A 17,968-nucleotide genomic window follows, 5' to 3' on the forward strand; every position below is an offset into this window, starting at 1 on the left:
CCAAGCTTCCCACCAAGATAGAAATGAACTAATTCTCTGAAACCACAAGCAAGCCCCTAATTAAATGTTTTCTTTTATACGTTGCTTTGGTTATAGTGTCTCTTCACAGCAATAGAACAGTGACTAAAACACACCATAGCTGCAGCATCAATACAGATTGGGTTGTTGGCTTCTCTTTTCTGTTACCCAAACTCTGGTCTTTATTTTATTTAAAGAAAAATCTTTGTTTTATGTGTATGGGTCTGTGCACCCTTGTATTCAGTACCCGCAGAGGCCAGAAGGGGGTATCGGATCCCCCTGGGACTGGAGTCACAAATGGTTGTGAGCAAGTCCTCTGGAAGAGCAAAGAGCACTGAGCAATCTCTTCAGGCCCCAACAAAGAACTCTTTAAAAAAGTAGCTAGATTGTTTCTCAAAGTAATTAATCGCTAAGATAAACTGTATCCAACTGAGTACAGTGAAGCACATCTCTAAGGCAAATGCCCTTGGGTCATAATTATGGGTCTCTGCCAGTTAGGACTACATCAAGACTCTAAGACTCTTAAGCGGTCCACAGAGTTGGAAGCTGTGATTTAAAGAAGAGCCCTGGCACAAATTCTCAAATCTATCAAGATAAAGTACTGAAAATCACTTCTGCTTTTCCTTTTTCCTGGCCTCGGATGTGGGAAATTTAAAAATTCCTACAGGTTGCATTTGGCTGCTCTCTGAAACAGGTTTCCACCGGCTTGCTTCTCTCTCGTTCTTCTGGGGTGGGCCTGTTGGGTTAGGCATCAGGGGTACCCTACTGCTAGCTAGCACTTACAGGAAGGACTGTGAGAAGACGCCATCGTGCTCATCTTCATCCTCCTCGTCGCTGCTGCTGGAGCCCGGGCCGGTGACAGGGAAGCGCGCGCTGGTGGAGCGCTCTGCAGATGTGCTCCACTCCACAGAGCTGCTGAGGATGGGTGGCGGTGCTGCGGCCTCCACACTGCCCAGCTCCTCCGTGTCGCCTGCTGTTTTTCCGCAGGCAGCTGGGCTGTCCTGGGCCTGGGGTCTGCAGTCTGGGGGTGGTGTCCCGGGCATTGCAGGGCGTTCATGCCGCTCGATCCAGGCGTTGTAGTAGCGCACAATGTTCTCATGGTGCAGGCGCGACAGCAGCGTCACCTCACCCTTGATCCTGCGGAAGTGCCTGCTGGCAGGGTTGATTGGGATGCGCTTCACCGCATAACAGCAGCCATCCAGCTTGTTTTGCACCTGCCAAGCAGTAGGGGACAGGACCTGGTCATATTCGTGGCCAAGAAACTGCACACTGGCATTCACACCGCCGGGCCCCATTAATTCCTCCCCAGCAGAACCTGGAATTCTGAGAACCCACAATAATAGCCGAGAGCCACAAGGCTTAAATTCAGACTGAGAAAAGCCTTGGTTACCCCCAAACTAGGGGAAAAGTTGAAGGTTCTGCTGGGAGACACTGGGGAGGGCACAACCTTCATCTCCCTGACTCCTTGTTTCTTTCTCTTTCTCCTCGAAGTCCCTTTTCTCCCATCTCATTCTGCGATAGGGTCTCACCATGTAGCCAGGCCTGCAACTTGATATCTTCCTGCTTCAGAGCTAGGGTTACTGAAATACTCATTACCTCTGTTTAGTAATTACTTTTCTTTTTCTTTTATGCTTGCCTTAAACTCCCTATGCAGATAGGGCTAACCTTAGACTGCAACCTCCCTATGCAGATAGGGCTAACCTTAGACTGCAACCTCCCTATGCAGATAGGGCTAACCTTAGACTGCAACCTCCCTATGCAGATAGGGCTAACCTTAGACTGCAACCTCCCTATGCAGATAGGGCTAACCTTAGACTGCAACCTCCCTATGCAGATAGGGCTAACCTTAGACTGCAACCTCCCTATGCAGATAGGGCTAACCTTAGACTGCAACCTCCCTATGCAGATAGGGCTAACCTTAGACTGCAACCTCCCTATGCAGATAGGGCTAACCTTAGACTGCAACCTCCCTATGCAGATAGGGCTAACCTTAGACTGCAACCTCCCTATGCAGATAGGGCTAACCTTAGACTGCAACCTCCCTATGCAGATAGGGCTAACCTTAGACTGCAACCTCCCTATGCAGATAGGGCTAACCTTAGACTGCAACCTCCCTATGCAGATAGGGCTAACCTTAGACTGCAACCTCCCTATGCAGATAGGGCTAACCTTAGACTGCAACCTCCCTATGCAGATAGGGCTAACCTTAGACTGCAACCTCCCTATGCAGATAGGGCTAACCTTAGACTGCAACCTCCCTATGCAGATAGGGCTAACCTTAGACTGCAACCTCCTGCCTCCACTTTTGAATGGTGGGATAGGCATGGACCACCATGCCTATCTTAATAATCTCTCGTCTCCCTCCCTCCCTCCCTCCCTCCCTCCCTCCCTCCCTCCCTCCCTCTCCCAGACCAGAATGAAGAAAGAGCCCTAAGAGCAGCACACCTTAAAACAGGCCATTATTCCCCATTTTTGTAAGCTAGAAAATGAGAGCCATCAGCACTATCTCCCCATGTGCCGCCACCTCTGTTCTAACTTTGGAACCCTTTTCTCTACGGCAACGCCAACAAAATTGGGGGAAGGTGGAAAGGGCAATTCCCTTCCTGAACTAAAGCACACGAAAATGTGCTTCACGCAGAGATCTTGACCACTCAGGATACTGATAATCATGTCCTTTTCATGGCATTGTTCTGAGCCAACCAAGGACAGCGTAACGTTAAAGCAAGCCTTTAACTCCAGGAAGTGAAGGTTCACAGCTTCAAGAGTCTTATTCACTTTCCTTTCCACTCTCAAAATGGAAATCAAGCCTGTGGGGCCATGGAAATCAAAGAGAAGGAGCTTTAAAGGGGACTGGGGACAACTCTGTCACACCTTTATAACTGCTCCAAAAGCTCCTTTCCCTAGAAGTTGTAATTCTTCAAACTCGATGAAGTATCGGGAAAACTGTCTCTGTGTCTCACTGAAGAATGCAGCGCTGGGCAACTGGTTGCTGGGGATGACAGTCTCAATGTAATCTTGTCCCCCAGAATCTAAGATGAAACAAAAGCATTAGAAATACAAGAAGACTGGCTGAGCCAGACAGATGGTTCAGTGGTTAAGGGCCGTACTGCTTTTACAGCAGTCTGGAGCTTGTTCCCAACACCCATGTTAGGCAGCTCACAACTGTCTGTAACTCCAGCTCCAGGGAATCTGATGCCATCTTCTGGATTCTCTGGGCACTGCATGCACACCTGTATATACCTGCCCCCACCCCATACACACATAATCAAGAATAAAATTTAAAAAAATACAAGCAGTTCACAGAATCCAACAATATAAGCATGAGAGGAAGGGGCTCCAACTGGCCTGAAAAAGTACTCCTTACACTCTGACATCTTTTCTCAGGTCATGGTACAGCCCATGGTACAGTGAGGGTAACGGGGGATGGAGAGGAAGAGACTGAACCAGACAGCCAGAACCCAAACTCAGGTCTCCTGGTCCATCCCAAGCTCTACTAGGGCTATATGGTAATATGAGTGACACAGCAAGATGAGAATGTCCACTCCATTAACAGACACTGGGAGAACTAGGGTGGCCAAGCCGTCCGTCCCGTGCACACAAGGCCTGCACATAAATGGGTTATGTGTAGCCTGGCATGAGTAAAAGAAATAATCCACGCAAACATTCTCAGTTTCAGGCTTTGTGTCTTCATAATAAATAAAAGGATGGTAGTCTTGTGTAGTAGTGCATGCCTGTAATCTCAGCACCCAGGAGGTGGACGCAGGAAGACCAAGAGGTGGAGCCTGAACTACATAGTGGGATCCTATCAGGGAAAAAAAAAAAAAAGAAAAGGAAAGGAAAGGTAGGTGGTTGGGTAGGTGGTTGGGCAGGCGGGTGGGCAGGACTCACCTTCAGGACTCTGCTCCACTAAGGGCATTTTCGGCTGAGGGTTTATAAAGCTGTGCTTCAGCAACTGCTGAGGGCTCCATCTTTCCTTGTCGTCCAGGCAAACACACCTCAGTTGGGGAGGGAGAATCTCAGCAGTGTGTAATACAAATAAATGCCTTCCTGTCAATCCACCCCATCCAACTATGGCTCTGCTTTCCCTTTTAGATACATATTAGCAAATTCATGTCACTTATGGAGCAAAATGTACTTAAAAGTGAATCTAAATGAGTAAACACCATTTCAGGGTTTGCATGTTCCACAGCAGACTGACATAAGTAGAAAATGAAAAAACAAAAAAGGGAAACGAACTGCACTGTGTTGACTCCAGCGGCATGGAATGACTGGATATGAATGATATAGTCTCAGACCACAGACGTCAGCTTTGGATTTTCACTTCCATTAGCAGCTGGGTCACTCGCCCTGTTGAACTAAGCCTGCTGGGGACCAGGCATAAATTTTCCAACCAGAGCAACCAGATGCTGATGAATCTGAAATACACTGAACAACACTTGTTGACCACACACCTTCAATACACATTCCCAGAGCTTGCTTAGCATTTGGTGTTCTAACAAGTCATTTTTGTTTTGCTTTGGGTGAGTCAAAACAAGCCATGCCAGGAATTCTCAAAGTGGGGTTCCTGACCCACATTTGACTCTGTGACATATTTAAAAGAATTATGTCATTGTGAGTTCCAGATTTCGAACCTACATATATGAAGCAATAACAGTAGCCAGCATAAAGGATAATGTAGTTTTGATGGCATAGCATGAAGAGGTAAAAGACTGGTTTATACCTGGAAAGGGCAAGAGAACATCATTTGTATAAGATGTTATATTTTCTGTTACATTAAAAATAAATTTCAATTATACCAGTAAAACAAAATTCCTGTGAATATTAAAAATATTATTCAAAAGTTATAAAGTATTTTATTTTACTTTTTTGAAAAGGGTCTTACTATATAAATCCCTATGCCCTGAAACTCACTCTATAGACCAGGCTGGTCTAGAACTCAGAGATTTGCCTGCCTCTGCCTCTGGAGTGCTGAGATTAAAGGTGTGCGCCACCATGCCTGGCCTTATTTTATTTTCAGATTTATTTTTGTTTTATGTATATGATTTTTTTGCCTAGATGTAAATATGCACACCATGTAAGAAGAGGGTGCCGGATCCCAAGAGGAGTATGGATAGTTGTGAGCCACCAGGTAAGTCCTGAGAACCAAACTCAAGACCTCTGTAAGAGCAACAAGTGACCTTAAGTGCTGAGCCATCTCTAGCACCTTTAGTGCATATATGAGACAGGGCTCTACTGTATATTCCAGATTGGCCTTGAATTTGCAATCCTCCTTTCTCATTCTTCCAAGTAAGATCACAGGCATGTGTCAATCACACCTGGGCAAAAAACAAACAAGCAAGCAAAAAACTAGTTTTATAGGTTGTGGTGGTACACACCTCTAATCCCAGTACTTGGGAGGCAGAGCAGGAGGATGTCTGTGAGTTCAAGGTCAGCCTGGTCTACATAGCAAGTTACAGGCCAGCTAGAACTATAAAGTGAGACCCTGTCTCAAAACAAAACAAAACCACAGTTCTTGCCTCTGATTTCTCCTTCCTCTTAATCTCCTAATGTGCATCACTATAGATCATTTCCTACCTATTTCTATATATACATGAACAACAACCCAACCATAATGTTATCCAGGATATTGAGGTTTTTAGATAACATTATCTTGTATGTATCCATTTTTAACTTGCCTTTCAAAAGTGGCCTTCTTAGCCATGTGTCTTAAATTTTTCTGTCCAACTCCTGTGTCAGCTTGGACCTACTGGAATTAATTTATATATTCTCCTAGTTCTGTTGGGGTTATTTCCACTTTCACACTCACTGTACTGACCATCTCCACACACTCTGCTTTCATTCTACCATGCACTATCTACTCGAAGTCTGCCATGACATTAATGTGACTGACACGTAGATCTGGATCAGAGAAGGTTTAAAGCTTGCTGAGAGTAAACTGCACTTTTCAGGGGCTCTTACTCGAAAAGATGATATTCTTGGAATCAATCATTTTGTCAGCATGGTGGATACTAGCAGCAGAGGTGATGCTAGCTCCAGCTTTGACACCAGAAGGGATGGCAGGCCTGGAACCTTCCACCACTCACACTGTGGAGAGTGATGAAAGCTAGCTACAGAACTGAGTCAGCAGGGGCCAATGGCAGCACATGATAGGTGTCAATTCACTTAACCCCAGAAACAGCCAGGGAACTGCCAGAATTTATTTACTACATTCTCCTACTCTTGGGATTGTTCCCAGTTATTTTTACACACACACACACACACACACACACACACACACACACACACACACACACACCACACCCCTACCTCCCCCATGCTGTGCTGGATTTCTTCCCATGCTGTGTTAGATTTCTGAAGAGCACTATCAACTCTCTCCCTCAACTGTGACATTAATGTGACTGATGTGACAACAGATGTGGATGAGGAAAAGTTTAAAGCCTACTGAGAATGACTTGTATTTTCAGGTATGGATAGCTACCAGGATCTTGTTGGGACCTGATCTGCCATCTGACTCCAGGAGCTGAGCTCTTCCCCACCTCACAGCTGACTTCCCAAGGGTGTTAACTAAGGATAGCAGGGATCACAGAAGGGATCCACTGTGCTTTTGTAGATTATTTGCTTCTTTGGCCTCTTTCCTCAAATGAACAATCTATTGTGGCTACTTTTTGTGACAAATCAACAACCTTGTTTAAATGCTATGTGTTGCTTAAAAACAGGGCACAGCCTGAGAACGCATCATCATGGGTTATAGAGTTGCTGCATAAATGAACACAGCTCCAACGTCACATTCACTCTTATGTGGCCACCATCACCTATGCGGTTCATAACTGACAGAAACTCTGATGTGAACAAGATGCTCCAATAGTGAGGTAGTGAGCGACAAGAGATCACTATGGGTCAGGCCAACTGGAGATGGGCAAAGAGAAATGTTCAGGCAAGAGAAAGGAACGCAGGGAGATGAAGTGAATAAACGTGAATGACTAGGAAAACAAGGGTGAAAAACCAAACAGTGTGAGGAAGGAGAAGCAGCCCGGGGTGGTTTCTGCAGGAGGCTGGACCAGGGGGTACTGGAGAAACCCAAATCGAAGAGCAGATTTCCTCTTATTAGAAACTGAGACAGTAGCACCGGCTTAGGTGAGAACATTAGGGGTTAGGGTGGAAACCCTGAGGGGAATGACCTGGACAAACACTTTAGGTCTAAGGGAAGCCTCTTATTAAGGATTCTCTCCAGCTGGACAGATCCTGGCTCTGGGCCTGTGAGATGGCAATGGGAGAAAGTACTTGCCCCATAGCCCGAGTTTGATCCCTAGGGCCCACTGCGAAAGGAGAGAACAGACTCCAGGAAGTCATTCCCCTGACCTCCACGCAAGTAATGTCAGTGGGTTCTTGCACTCATAGATACAGACAAATGCAAGGACAGACACACAGATAGAGACACACACACCCCACATACACCCCAGACACATTCACATATTTTAAAGCTGGCTTTGTAATGATTATGTACCTGTGATTCACAAATACAGAAAATCCTCTGGCTGGAAACAGGCAGTCTTTGCTCCTCTGACCTGGCTGAGTAAGAGAGCCACTGGAGAGGAATAGTCACGATAAAAGAGGGCAGAACCACACTTCTCAACTGGCTTCCTGAGGCCTCCTCTTTGGTCTCTCAGGATTCAGCAGCAAAGCGAATGGAGAAGGTCTACCATATGGAACACACGGGCCATCTCTCCTCTCACTACTGCCCACACTTGTGGGATAGACAGGAATGGGGAAAAATTCTAGAGTATTCCAGGCAGTCTCCCAAAAGTAGTTTGAGAATCAATTATTAAACTCAAGTGTGTTTAGGAGAATGTGGAAGATGGTGATGAGGAAACAGAACACATGAGCCTGGGAAAGGAATGCACTCTGGCTCCTCTCCTCAAGTCTCAGCTTCCCCATTTCTTAGATGCACAGGAGGAAAGAGCAACTGAGCAATCAGTGATACTCACTTCTTCAGGAAGTCTTGGAAGTCAGCTGGTAAGTCACTGGGTATGGTCACGGGGTACTCCGCACACTCCTGTCCTTGGCTAAGAGACAGCAGCAGAAGGCCAAGCCGCCACACATCCCCTTTCTTCCCTGTTTTGTAAGGCAGGGCACTATCACTAAATCGAACTCGAGTTTGCTCAAATACATCCTCTTTGCAAATGTCTGCCAGACGCTTAGAGATGCTGTAGTCTGTTATCTTTACAGTGCCCTCGGCATCTACCAAGACACTGGACGTGCTCAGAAACTTGTGCACCACGGAGTTGCTGTGCAGGTAATCCAGGCCTGCCAGGAGCTGAGCTGTGTACTTGCGCAGCTGGTGCATAGGGATTGGGCCCGAGTGGCTCAGGTGTGCAGCAAGAGATATCCCACTGATGTGCTCTGCCAAAATGTCTACCACGATGGAGTCCTCCTGCTCTCTGGAGTTCATTGCAAAGTATCGTACGACGTTTGGATGGCTCAGTTTCACCAGGGAGCTGAATTCTGTCTCTGCTCCTTGAATCTGAGAAGAGCATGAGGCAAATGACCTTAACTGGTGTTTCACTTCAACAGTAAGGTGAGGTAGACATACCCTTTCAAAGACAGGAAAGCAAGATGCCATGACCCGAATCTTCCCCTAAACTGGTGGATCAACCTGACAGTACATAAAAATGCAAGAAATTTTTAGCTAATTATCAACTTCAATGTCAAAAATTAGTGTTCAAATACCATAAAAATTGCTGAGTGGCTTTTAAATTTAATTTAATTTATTTTTGGGGTGATATGGCTAGCAGAAAAAAAAAGAAAAAAACATCATCATATCTAATATAGCATTTTTTAATTATACAAAGGGTTATTGTAAAACATTTAAAATCTGGGGGGTGGGGATGCAGTTCAGTGATAGAGCCTCCATCCGGCAGGCAGGAGACCTTAAATTTAATTCCCAGTACCCAAAAAGGAAATTTAAATATATATAAAACACAAGAAGAAAAAAATCCTCAAACTTATTTATACGAGCACCATCCAAAAATAACTATTGATTTTGGTGTGCTTCAGAATTCTCTTGCTTTTGGTTGTTTTCTATCTAATCTTTTCATTAAGTAAAGGCAACACACACTATTAAATGCTCCCCTGAGTTCAGCATTATAAACTCATGTAAAATTCTTTCCTCATTCCCAGCATTGCACAAAAATAAAAGAAAACCCTGAATCTTCAAAATTCAGTTTTAAAGCAGCATGTTAAAAGGGCAGAGGAAATATATGTGATTGCAATGGGCACAACTAGGCAGTGGTATTAATTCAGGCAGGCAGAAGTCATAGGGGCTGAGGCCTGGAGAAGGTATGGGTCTCCCATGGTCCTCTCAACTCTGTGGACCATCTGCGGGAGCCAATGGAACATAGGCATTTTGCTTGAGATTAGGCCGCTCTGGTCAGCCATGGGAAATAGTCATTGACCTTTTTCTTTCTTTTTTGTTGCTTTGAATCTGAGACAAGGGCTCGTGTAGTCCAGGCTGGCCTCAAACTTGCTATGCAGCTTAGGATGAGCCTGACCTGGTCTCCCTCTTCTACTTCCAAGGCCTGGGAATCTGAGGTGTGTGCCAGCATGCCAGGTTACCTACTTGCTTTCTGCACTTATCGATCTTCTCGTTTTCTTGACTGGTAAGGAAAGGGCCCATCTTTTTCTGCCACTGAAGGACCCACTCATACAACAAGACAAAGCTGCCCGTGGCTGTTTCCAAAGCATTGTACACCACCTTCCCCAATTGCTCATCACTGCCTGCAGAAAGACAGAAAAGGTCATTGCGTCCACTTCCATTAAATACGTGTGTGTGTGTGTGTGTGTGTGTGTGTATACTTTAACACCAACAATGGGTACCACATGCTAACAATGAAAAGTGTCATTTAGTATAATACATGTCCATTTGTAACCAATTTTTAATAATTACCAATATAACCCAAGCCTTCAAATACCAATTGTAGAAAGTTCAGCATCAATGATGAGATCTTAGCATCAGGAGAGATAAAAAGAACAGCAGCTTGCTGGACCTGCTTTCCTCAGCAGCTCCCCTTTGCTAACCATGCCTGCTTTGTCCTTCACACAGCTCTGCAGGAAGGGGACCTCCTCAAGGCCACTCTACTAATACAGATTAGTGTGCACAGAGCATAAACTCTGATTATGCTTAGCAAAGCCGAACTGCCCAATATTTTGGAGGATAAAAACCAGAAATGACAGTTAAGGCTAGAAAATGGTGCACTTAGTTAGCTAATGGGCACATAGTTTCTTCTTGGGGACCAGAAATGCTGTAACATCAAACACTGTTGTATACAAAAATCTCCATTGCCATTAACTATTATAATAGAAAAAGAAGAAAAAGAAAAATTTTTAAACTTTTATTTTCCTTTCCTCTAAACTTCTTTTTCTTAATTTACCTCATCATAGTATATGTAGCACCCAGGACAGACAGTCCTTGGTTGTAGGGGAATGCTTAGTGGCTGGCTGTCAACAAGTTAGAATGCCACTAGCATCAACCATCAAACACACCTGCAGACTGGGGTAGCTCAGCAGTAGAGTGCTTGCCAAGCATGTGCTAGCCACAGGGTTCAGTACTCAGCATGGAAAACAAGTGGTCTTCAGGTTTCACCAAATGACCCCAAGTTACTAACTCTTCCAGTGGAGAACCACCAATAGTAAAGTAATCTATCCCTGTGTGTGTGCACAATGATGTGTGTGTGTTAGAGAGAGAGAGAGACAGAGAGAATATAAGAATGTGTGTGCATGGCAGCTGGTCGTCCTCTTGCTGTCTGTGGGGCAGGGTGTTTCTCTGGCCTGGAACTCATTAGGGGCCGGCTGGCCAGTGAGCCCTAAAAATCTGCCCACCTCCTGCACTAGTGTTACAAGAGCACACCATCATGCTTAGCTCTTTTATTATTTGCAATTGGGTTCTGGGGTTGAGTCAGGTCTCCTTGCAAGCACTTTACTGACCAGCTGCTATCCCTCAGCCTAACCCTTTCCTGTTAGTGGGAAAGACTTCTTTTTCATGATATTACCTCACTTTCTAAATGAAGAAAAATCATTTAAAAGCCACTGATAATTATGTTTTCCATTTGAAAAAATCAGAAGCAGAAACAACTGTCATCTAGAAGACAGTTTCAGCATAAGTACTTTGGAGAAGTATGCCTGAATTTGCTTACCTAGACTCTGCATTTAACAAGGCAGTTTTTGCTTCAAGGAAATGCTGGCCATTTAGAGATTTTAATTACAATAATCTAATTATTTGCTAGTCATATTGACTCCTAAAAGTCTTAGCTTAAGACGGTAAACCCTGGATGCTTGGGAAACTTGTCAACTAAAGGAAGCATGCATTGAGAAGCTCACTGGAGACAATGACACTAAGCAGGGTTTATGGGATGGAGGATGACATGACTCAGATGACGTCTCTTTAATTTGTGTGTCGCCCAGTGCATTATCTCATATGTATGTGTATGCACACACACGTATGTATGGGGTGATCAGAAGACAGCTTTGGGGGATCACTTATTTCCTTCTACCATGTGGTTTCTGGGTATCAAACTCAAGATGCCAGGTAAGTGCCTCTACCCCCTAAGTGACCCACTAAGCACTGTGTAGAAATAGCTAGATATTCTCTAATTGCTAGGGATTTTAAATTATAATTTTATTTTGCTGCCCTCCTATCACCTTTTCCTTGGTGGAGGCAACCCAAGGAATCTTGTTATGATAACAAGACAAAGCTGAAGGAGTGTTAGCAGGACACTGACTGGAGCTGTCAACGCCAGTAACAATCGCTTATCTAGACAGTTGTCAGTGTCTCACCCACAGCCATAAACCACTCTCTAGTCTCTCCATCTCCAACAACTTTAAGCTGAAAACCAAACATCAGTCTGCTGTTCTTCAAAATAAAAATATTAATTAGATGATGGTTAAAAGAAACTTCATAGAAAGTTACAATTAGAAGGCTCTAATGGGAGCCTTTATGAGAAAATGGGACCCATTATGAGAAAATAATTCATTCTTGATAGTTTACAATGTGTCTTCTAATGAAATCACTGAAGATAACTCTAACTAACAAGCACCAGTGATACTAAGAGCCCAAGCTTCCTGACTTCCCAGGTTATTAAAGCAGGGAGCTTCATGCTGACAGTTCATGAACGTGAAATGTCTGAGTCAACGACGGGCTCAAGTCCAAAGCCAGCCACCTCTGCCATGGTCTTGACTCTGCCTAGTGGCTGATTGGAGTAGGTCAGCCCTGTGTCTGCAGAGTCGAGTCTGTCTAGGCTGCTGTTACAATAGCCAGGCTGAGAGGCCAGCCCACAGACTCTTCAGATGTTGGTTTCTCCCACCTCTATCTGCTGCTCACTCACCGGGTGTTCTCTGGCTTATTTGTACCACCTTAAAATGAACAAAAAAGGTGCTGCAAGCAAACAAGCTTGATTTTAGACATGGTATCCATTAATTCTGGCAAGAATATTTACAGGATTGAAAATAAAAGTTAACTGTTAAATGTACTACATGAAAGCAAGCCCTAGCAGCTTGTCTATATGGCCAAGAAAGTCAATATAAGAAACTGGATTTTTAAAATTAAAATCTTGACTTGCAGAGAAAAGTTCATCAGAGACAACTGCTAAATAAGATAATAGAAAAAAAATAAAGTCCCCCCCCCCCCCCCCCCCCCGGCCAGGCACAATGTGCCATATAGGAAAATTCCAGGCAGATGGATAGTAGCTTGAGATGAAGAGATGTGGTGGTCAGGATGTGACTCAGTGGTTGAGTACTGGCTCAGCATGCACAAGGATCTTGGTTCAATCCCCAGCAACACAAAGGAAAAAACAGTGATTTGGTTATTAAAGATCACAAGCATCAGGGCTCATTTTGTTTATACGTCTTACCAGTACCAGATGCCATGATGCAACATTTAGGACTATCTGCCCACTGTACATTTCCAAGAGATGGTTTTATTTCCATGCTACATTAGAGGAGCTGAGTAGCTGCTCACCCTAGGCATGAGGGACGGGAGCCAGAACTGCAGCTCCCTGTTAGGGAGGGGTTCCCCCTTGGACTATGCTGGCTTAGATGCCAGTCTCTAGTGTGCTCTGTTACCTCAGGATTAACTTTTGTCACTAAACAAACGTAATGAACTTGGCTAGTTTACTCACCAACACATTTCCCTTTGTGTACCATGAGCTGATCAGGGCTACCCACACAGAAATACAGGATTTCACACGAGCCCGGAGAGGCTTCGCCACTACAGACAGAATACTGACGTTCTCGCCTTAAAAATAAATTTGGACAATGTTTTTTTCCTTTAACTTACAATTCACACAGGAAATTCTTGCCCTTCCATCCCTCCTAATTATTAGGCCATTCAGTGCAGTCTCAGTGTCCGTTGGTGACAGAGTTGAAGGCTCTAATGGGGAAACTACTGCCACCTCCCACTGTTCCCTTTTATACAGGAATGCCATAAACTCCATTCAAGGTGAAATTAAAGTTCAGATTTTGACTGGCAAGATGGCTCAGTGGGTAAAGATGCTCATCTCAAAAGCCTGATGACCTGAGTTTGATCCCTGGAACATGGAAGGAGAAAACCAACTCTATAAAGTTGACCTCCACACAAGCACACGGCACACCCACACATACCACACATGAAAAAATAATAAAAGAAGTTAAGTTCTTGTGTCTTTAATCACCACCTGGGGCTGGCGGCTACTGTACTGGCAGTAGAGATGGAACATTCATCATCATAGAAAGTTGGTTTCGCTGGCTGTCCATCACTGCAGGAAGCTCATCTGGATGTAGCAGTTTAAGTTCGTCCCTCACAGAGCCCAGGGGCCCAGAGTCCTATCAGTCTGGGTCTCCTTCTCTTGCTGTTTTTGATAGACACTCCCTCTCATTCCCCTCCATGACTGTCCCAAAATACTAAGCTCTCTATTTTTTTGTTTCCTCCCATGCTCTCCTGTCACCTTTTCTTTTCCTTCCTCTACCATGGACGGGGAGCACAAGCTGAGAGACTAGAATGCAAAAATAATTAACAAGCAGGGAAGGCGAGAGCTTGTAAATGCTTGGACACTCATTAAAAACATTGATCATGTCTGCAGATCTCGAAAGAGGATCTCTTAGGTTAAGCACAACCTGTGACATTTACTTTTGCTGAAAACAAGGAGCACAAAGGGAAATCCATGATCCCATAAAGAAAGCTGGTGCTGGCAGCCGTCCACACTGAGAACAGACTGTAGACAATGTCTTGGTCTATCAGCTAGTTCTTCTATCCTGAATGTTCAATCCATTCCTCTCATTCCCACCCTGCCCCCTCAGGCTGCACTCGTCACACACTTATCTTGGCTCTTCATATTCAAACTACTGCTCTTGCTGTCTTTACTCCAGCCACCATACCACTGCAGCCACAATTTACCAACATCGCCTTCCTCTGCTCTCAAATTCAGTTTTATTTTCCTGTGGTCCTTTGACTTTGTTTGCTGGCATGGTTACCTACTAGGGTTTCACTAGTCCTACATCCCTCTTATCTCACTAGCTCTTTGTCCTGTTTGGACATCTCTAACTTGCTCCCAGATACAAAACTGCTCAGTCATAATCCAGTGTCTCAGCTTCCAAATCTGCAACTTGTGCCTTCCTTGACCTCTTCCCACATAGGATCTCTTATACCACGCACAAGTCCTACCTATTTGAAATGCTGGGACATAATCAATACATCGTTGCTCTGTTTAACTTCTTGTGCAAACAGGAGCACACTGAGGTTTGTGAAAGAAAAGGACACAAAGTTCCAAAACCATATGATAGACTCACATGAGGAATCCAGAAGCCCTCAGTTTGAGCTCTGCCCCAGCCAGATGGTGCTACACAGTCCTTTTAGTCCAGGTCATCCCAATATCTTTCAGTTGACAGGTTTGAAGGTGTTTTAGAATATTCATCACACATACTTGAGTCACAGAACATGGAGATACTAAGCTGGTACTGACCTGTAAAAGCTTCATCCCTACTGGCTAGATTTCAGAGTGTTAGAAGGAGCTATGCACACTACATGTGGGTAAAGTAATCATTGATCTTGCCCAGCTGTGAACATTGTGACTACACTAATGTTGGACTTACTACTATGATTTTGCTAAATGGACATTGTATTAATCAATTCCTATTGGCACTGCTACACTCAGATTAGTGTATTTCTCAACCTTCATCAAAGAAGCTTCTCTTTGCAGTAGATGGTGATTAATACAGAGACCCACAAGGGGCTGAGGTACAGAGTATTAGAGACTGTGGAATGCTCAGCCCTAAGGCTCAGGGATCACTGTAGAAGAGAAGGCAGAAAGACTTCAAAAATCAGAGGTGGTGGATGGATATAAGGAAACAGTATTCTCTGGATACAACAGGGCAACTGCACACGTGAACTCACAGTGATTGCAAGAGCAAGCACAAACTCTATGCAAACTCAAGCCAGACTAAATCCCAGCATGGAAAGGGGAGGTGACATGAAGTTCCACCCCTGGCTGAGCTGCTACTGGCAACTGATAGCTTTTGGGAGAGGGAGGCATTTTTCTTTGACTTTAATTCTTGGTAAAGTAGGCCATGCTCCAGTGGAACACCATATATCCAAGGACATATGAGCAACACAAACTGGACTTGATGGATGAAAAAAAAAGGAGAACACAAAGTTGAGTGGGTAGGAAATGGGGATTGAATTTGGGAGGGGGTGGGGGCTGGTTAAACACACCGTATGAAATTCTCAAAGAACTGAAAAAAAAAAAAAAATTGGCTACCTCCTTACAACTATTAGCAGTGCTAGGTCTGGGGTGTAGCTTAATGGAACAGCACTTGCCCAGTACGTACAAGGCCTTGAGTGTCAGTCATCCCCAGCACTGCAACAAATAAGTAAACACATGAATAAATAAACACATACATACATACATACATACATACATACATACATACATACATAAAATAAAAGTGCTAAGAGGATAATTGGGACTAAAGAAAAAGTAGAGATGCCTTTAAAAGTGAGAAGTGTCACTAAAACAGAAAGCATGGCATATACCAGCCAGGAGAAACTGACATCAAGAACAACTATGGAGGCTGAACAGTCCATCACCAATCAACAGAATCTAGATTAAGGAATAAAGAGGCAAAAGCCCATCAGCAACGCCTACTATTTAGTCATGAAAAACTGGGCTAGAAGGACCTTTCAGGACCCACTCCACTCACAAGACAGCAGCTTCTGAACTCTGGCAGACACCACCTCCACAAAGCAAGCAATATCTGCAGACAGTGACGTCAGTCTAGGGTCTGTCTGGTTATGGCTGTCTCGGAGTTTGGGGAAACATTACTTATGTTAGTAGCTCTGCTTCGTAGCTGAGGCAGTATCAAACAAAATAGCCAAATACCAACAATCGGGTCTCACAAAGGACAGAGAACTTAATATAACTCAATTTTAGAAATGTAAGTTAATAACTGAGAAAAAAATAAAGAGGGCCAATAAGGTGGGTCAGTGGGTAAAGGCATTTGCCATCATGCCTGACAACTTGAGTTCAATCTGCATATCTACATGATTGTCCTTTGACCTCTACACACACACACACACACACACCAAAAAAAAAAAAAAAAAAAAAAAAAGGGCAGTGAGATGGCTCAGCATGTAAAGGCCTGGTGACCTGAGTTCAATTTCCAGAACCCACAGACAGGTAGAAGGAGAGTCCACTCCACAAAGTCCTCTGACCTCCACACGTGTGCTGGGCACTCACACATAATAAATAAACTAAAAAAAAAAAAAAAGAATTTGATGTTTATAATGAAAAACTAAGTGAAAAAAAAATTTAAGTAGGGCTCACGTGGCAAGAAAACTAAGCTTCCAGAGACCTGCTTCAGCTGGTTCGGGTCCCAAAGAGGATGTGTGAAGTTGGGGGAGGGAGAGGAGGAGGAGAGGGACATGATCTGAGGGTAAATAAGGATGGCTGCCAGCAGTGTTTAATTGAGAAAAGATTACACTTTTATACTCTAGAGTTGCACATAGGATTAAACAGGACAAGAGGGGTATGTGAGCTGGGGTGTGACTTGAGATCAGGGGTGAAAGAATCCAGCATTGATCTTGACAATAGGCACCAACCAGTCATATGTTCATGAAAGGGCCACAAGTTCTTCCTGCTAGAGATAAGGAGAATGACTGCTTTAGCAAGCAGGAACTTCCTCAACCCCCCTTGGGAATGGAGACCCTTATCCAAATGCCTGACCTTGGGAAAGGACTTTTTCTGGGGAACAGATGTTATATTGCAATTTCCTAGTCTTATTATACAGCTCTGTTCCCCTTATAATGCTCCCAAAAGGGAAAGTCCTGATGTCTTACTCCTTTATCATGATACCATACCATTCTGATTTCTCCGTGTTTTATTAACCAAACTCTTGACCTTAACGGCCTCAGGTTCTGGATCTGAATTGTAGGCATTTCATCCTCGGGATCAGGTATGCCTAGTGAATCTCTAACTTTCCTGTTCTTGGTGTCATTAGGAGGGCACAATGGAATTCCTAGTTCCAGGGTGGCAGGGATTTTTTCCAAAGAATTATTTTGTTTAGAGAAGCTACCATTGTACACATTTTTATCTTCTGCCAAAGCCCACACAAAATTTCTCAAAGGGAAAGACATTAATAGTGAGACTCATCAAAAATGAACGTAAAAAGGTGCTGGAGAAGTGTGGTCTGCAATGCTGAAATGCTGAAACTTTGTTAAGCAGCAATGGTCACCACACGGTCCATGCCAAGTGGCAATGTGTCAGGTACCAGTCAGCATTGCACTGCTGTCTAATACCTGCCACCAACAAGGCCAAAAGTGTGCCTGTTGTAGTTTGGAACTGGACTGTACCAGAAGGCCCATGTGCTAAAAGCATCCACATGCCAGTGGGAATTGGTAGTGCCCCTAAGGGCACTAAGGCAGGGCCTA

The 17,968-nt window shown here is 44.3% G+C and overlaps 1 protein-coding gene across 6 annotated transcripts in view; it reads right to left on the reverse strand.

The window, feature by feature from the left end:
- The window catches only part of Eif2ak4 (eukaryotic translation initiation factor 2 alpha kinase 4), a 94,645-nt gene that overhangs the window by 50,350 nt on the left and 26,327 nt on the right, over nucleotides 1-17,968 (reverse strand). For 5 of the 6 annotated variants that reach the window (XR_004770563.1, XM_027422214.2, XM_027422216.2 and 2 more), the window contains exons 7-12: nucleotides 13,188-13,303; nucleotides 9,635-9,792; nucleotides 8,004-8,539; nucleotides 3,907-4,013; nucleotides 2,890-3,047; nucleotides 802-1,232 (exon numbers count right to left, since the gene is read on the reverse strand). Coding sequence is in view for 5 of the 6 variants with exons in the window: in XM_027422214.2 (XP_027278015.1) it covers nucleotides 802-1,232; nucleotides 2,890-3,047; nucleotides 3,907-4,013; nucleotides 8,004-8,539; nucleotides 9,635-9,792; nucleotides 13,188-13,303 (1,506 nt within the window). In the remaining variant the exon portion in view is untranslated. Of the gene's footprint in view, nucleotides 1-801; nucleotides 1,233-2,889; nucleotides 3,048-3,906; nucleotides 4,014-8,003; nucleotides 8,672-9,634; nucleotides 9,793-13,187; nucleotides 13,304-17,968 lie in introns of those variants that run through there. The other variant, XM_035446775.1, reaches the window with a different exon arrangement.

This window comes from Cricetulus griseus, chromosome 6 (assembly GCF_003668045.3).
Source record: "Cricetulus griseus strain 17A/GY chromosome 6, alternate assembly CriGri-PICRH-1.0, whole genome shotgun sequence".
Classification (NCBI taxonomy): Eukaryota; Metazoa; Chordata; class Mammalia; order Rodentia; family Cricetidae; genus Cricetulus; species Cricetulus griseus.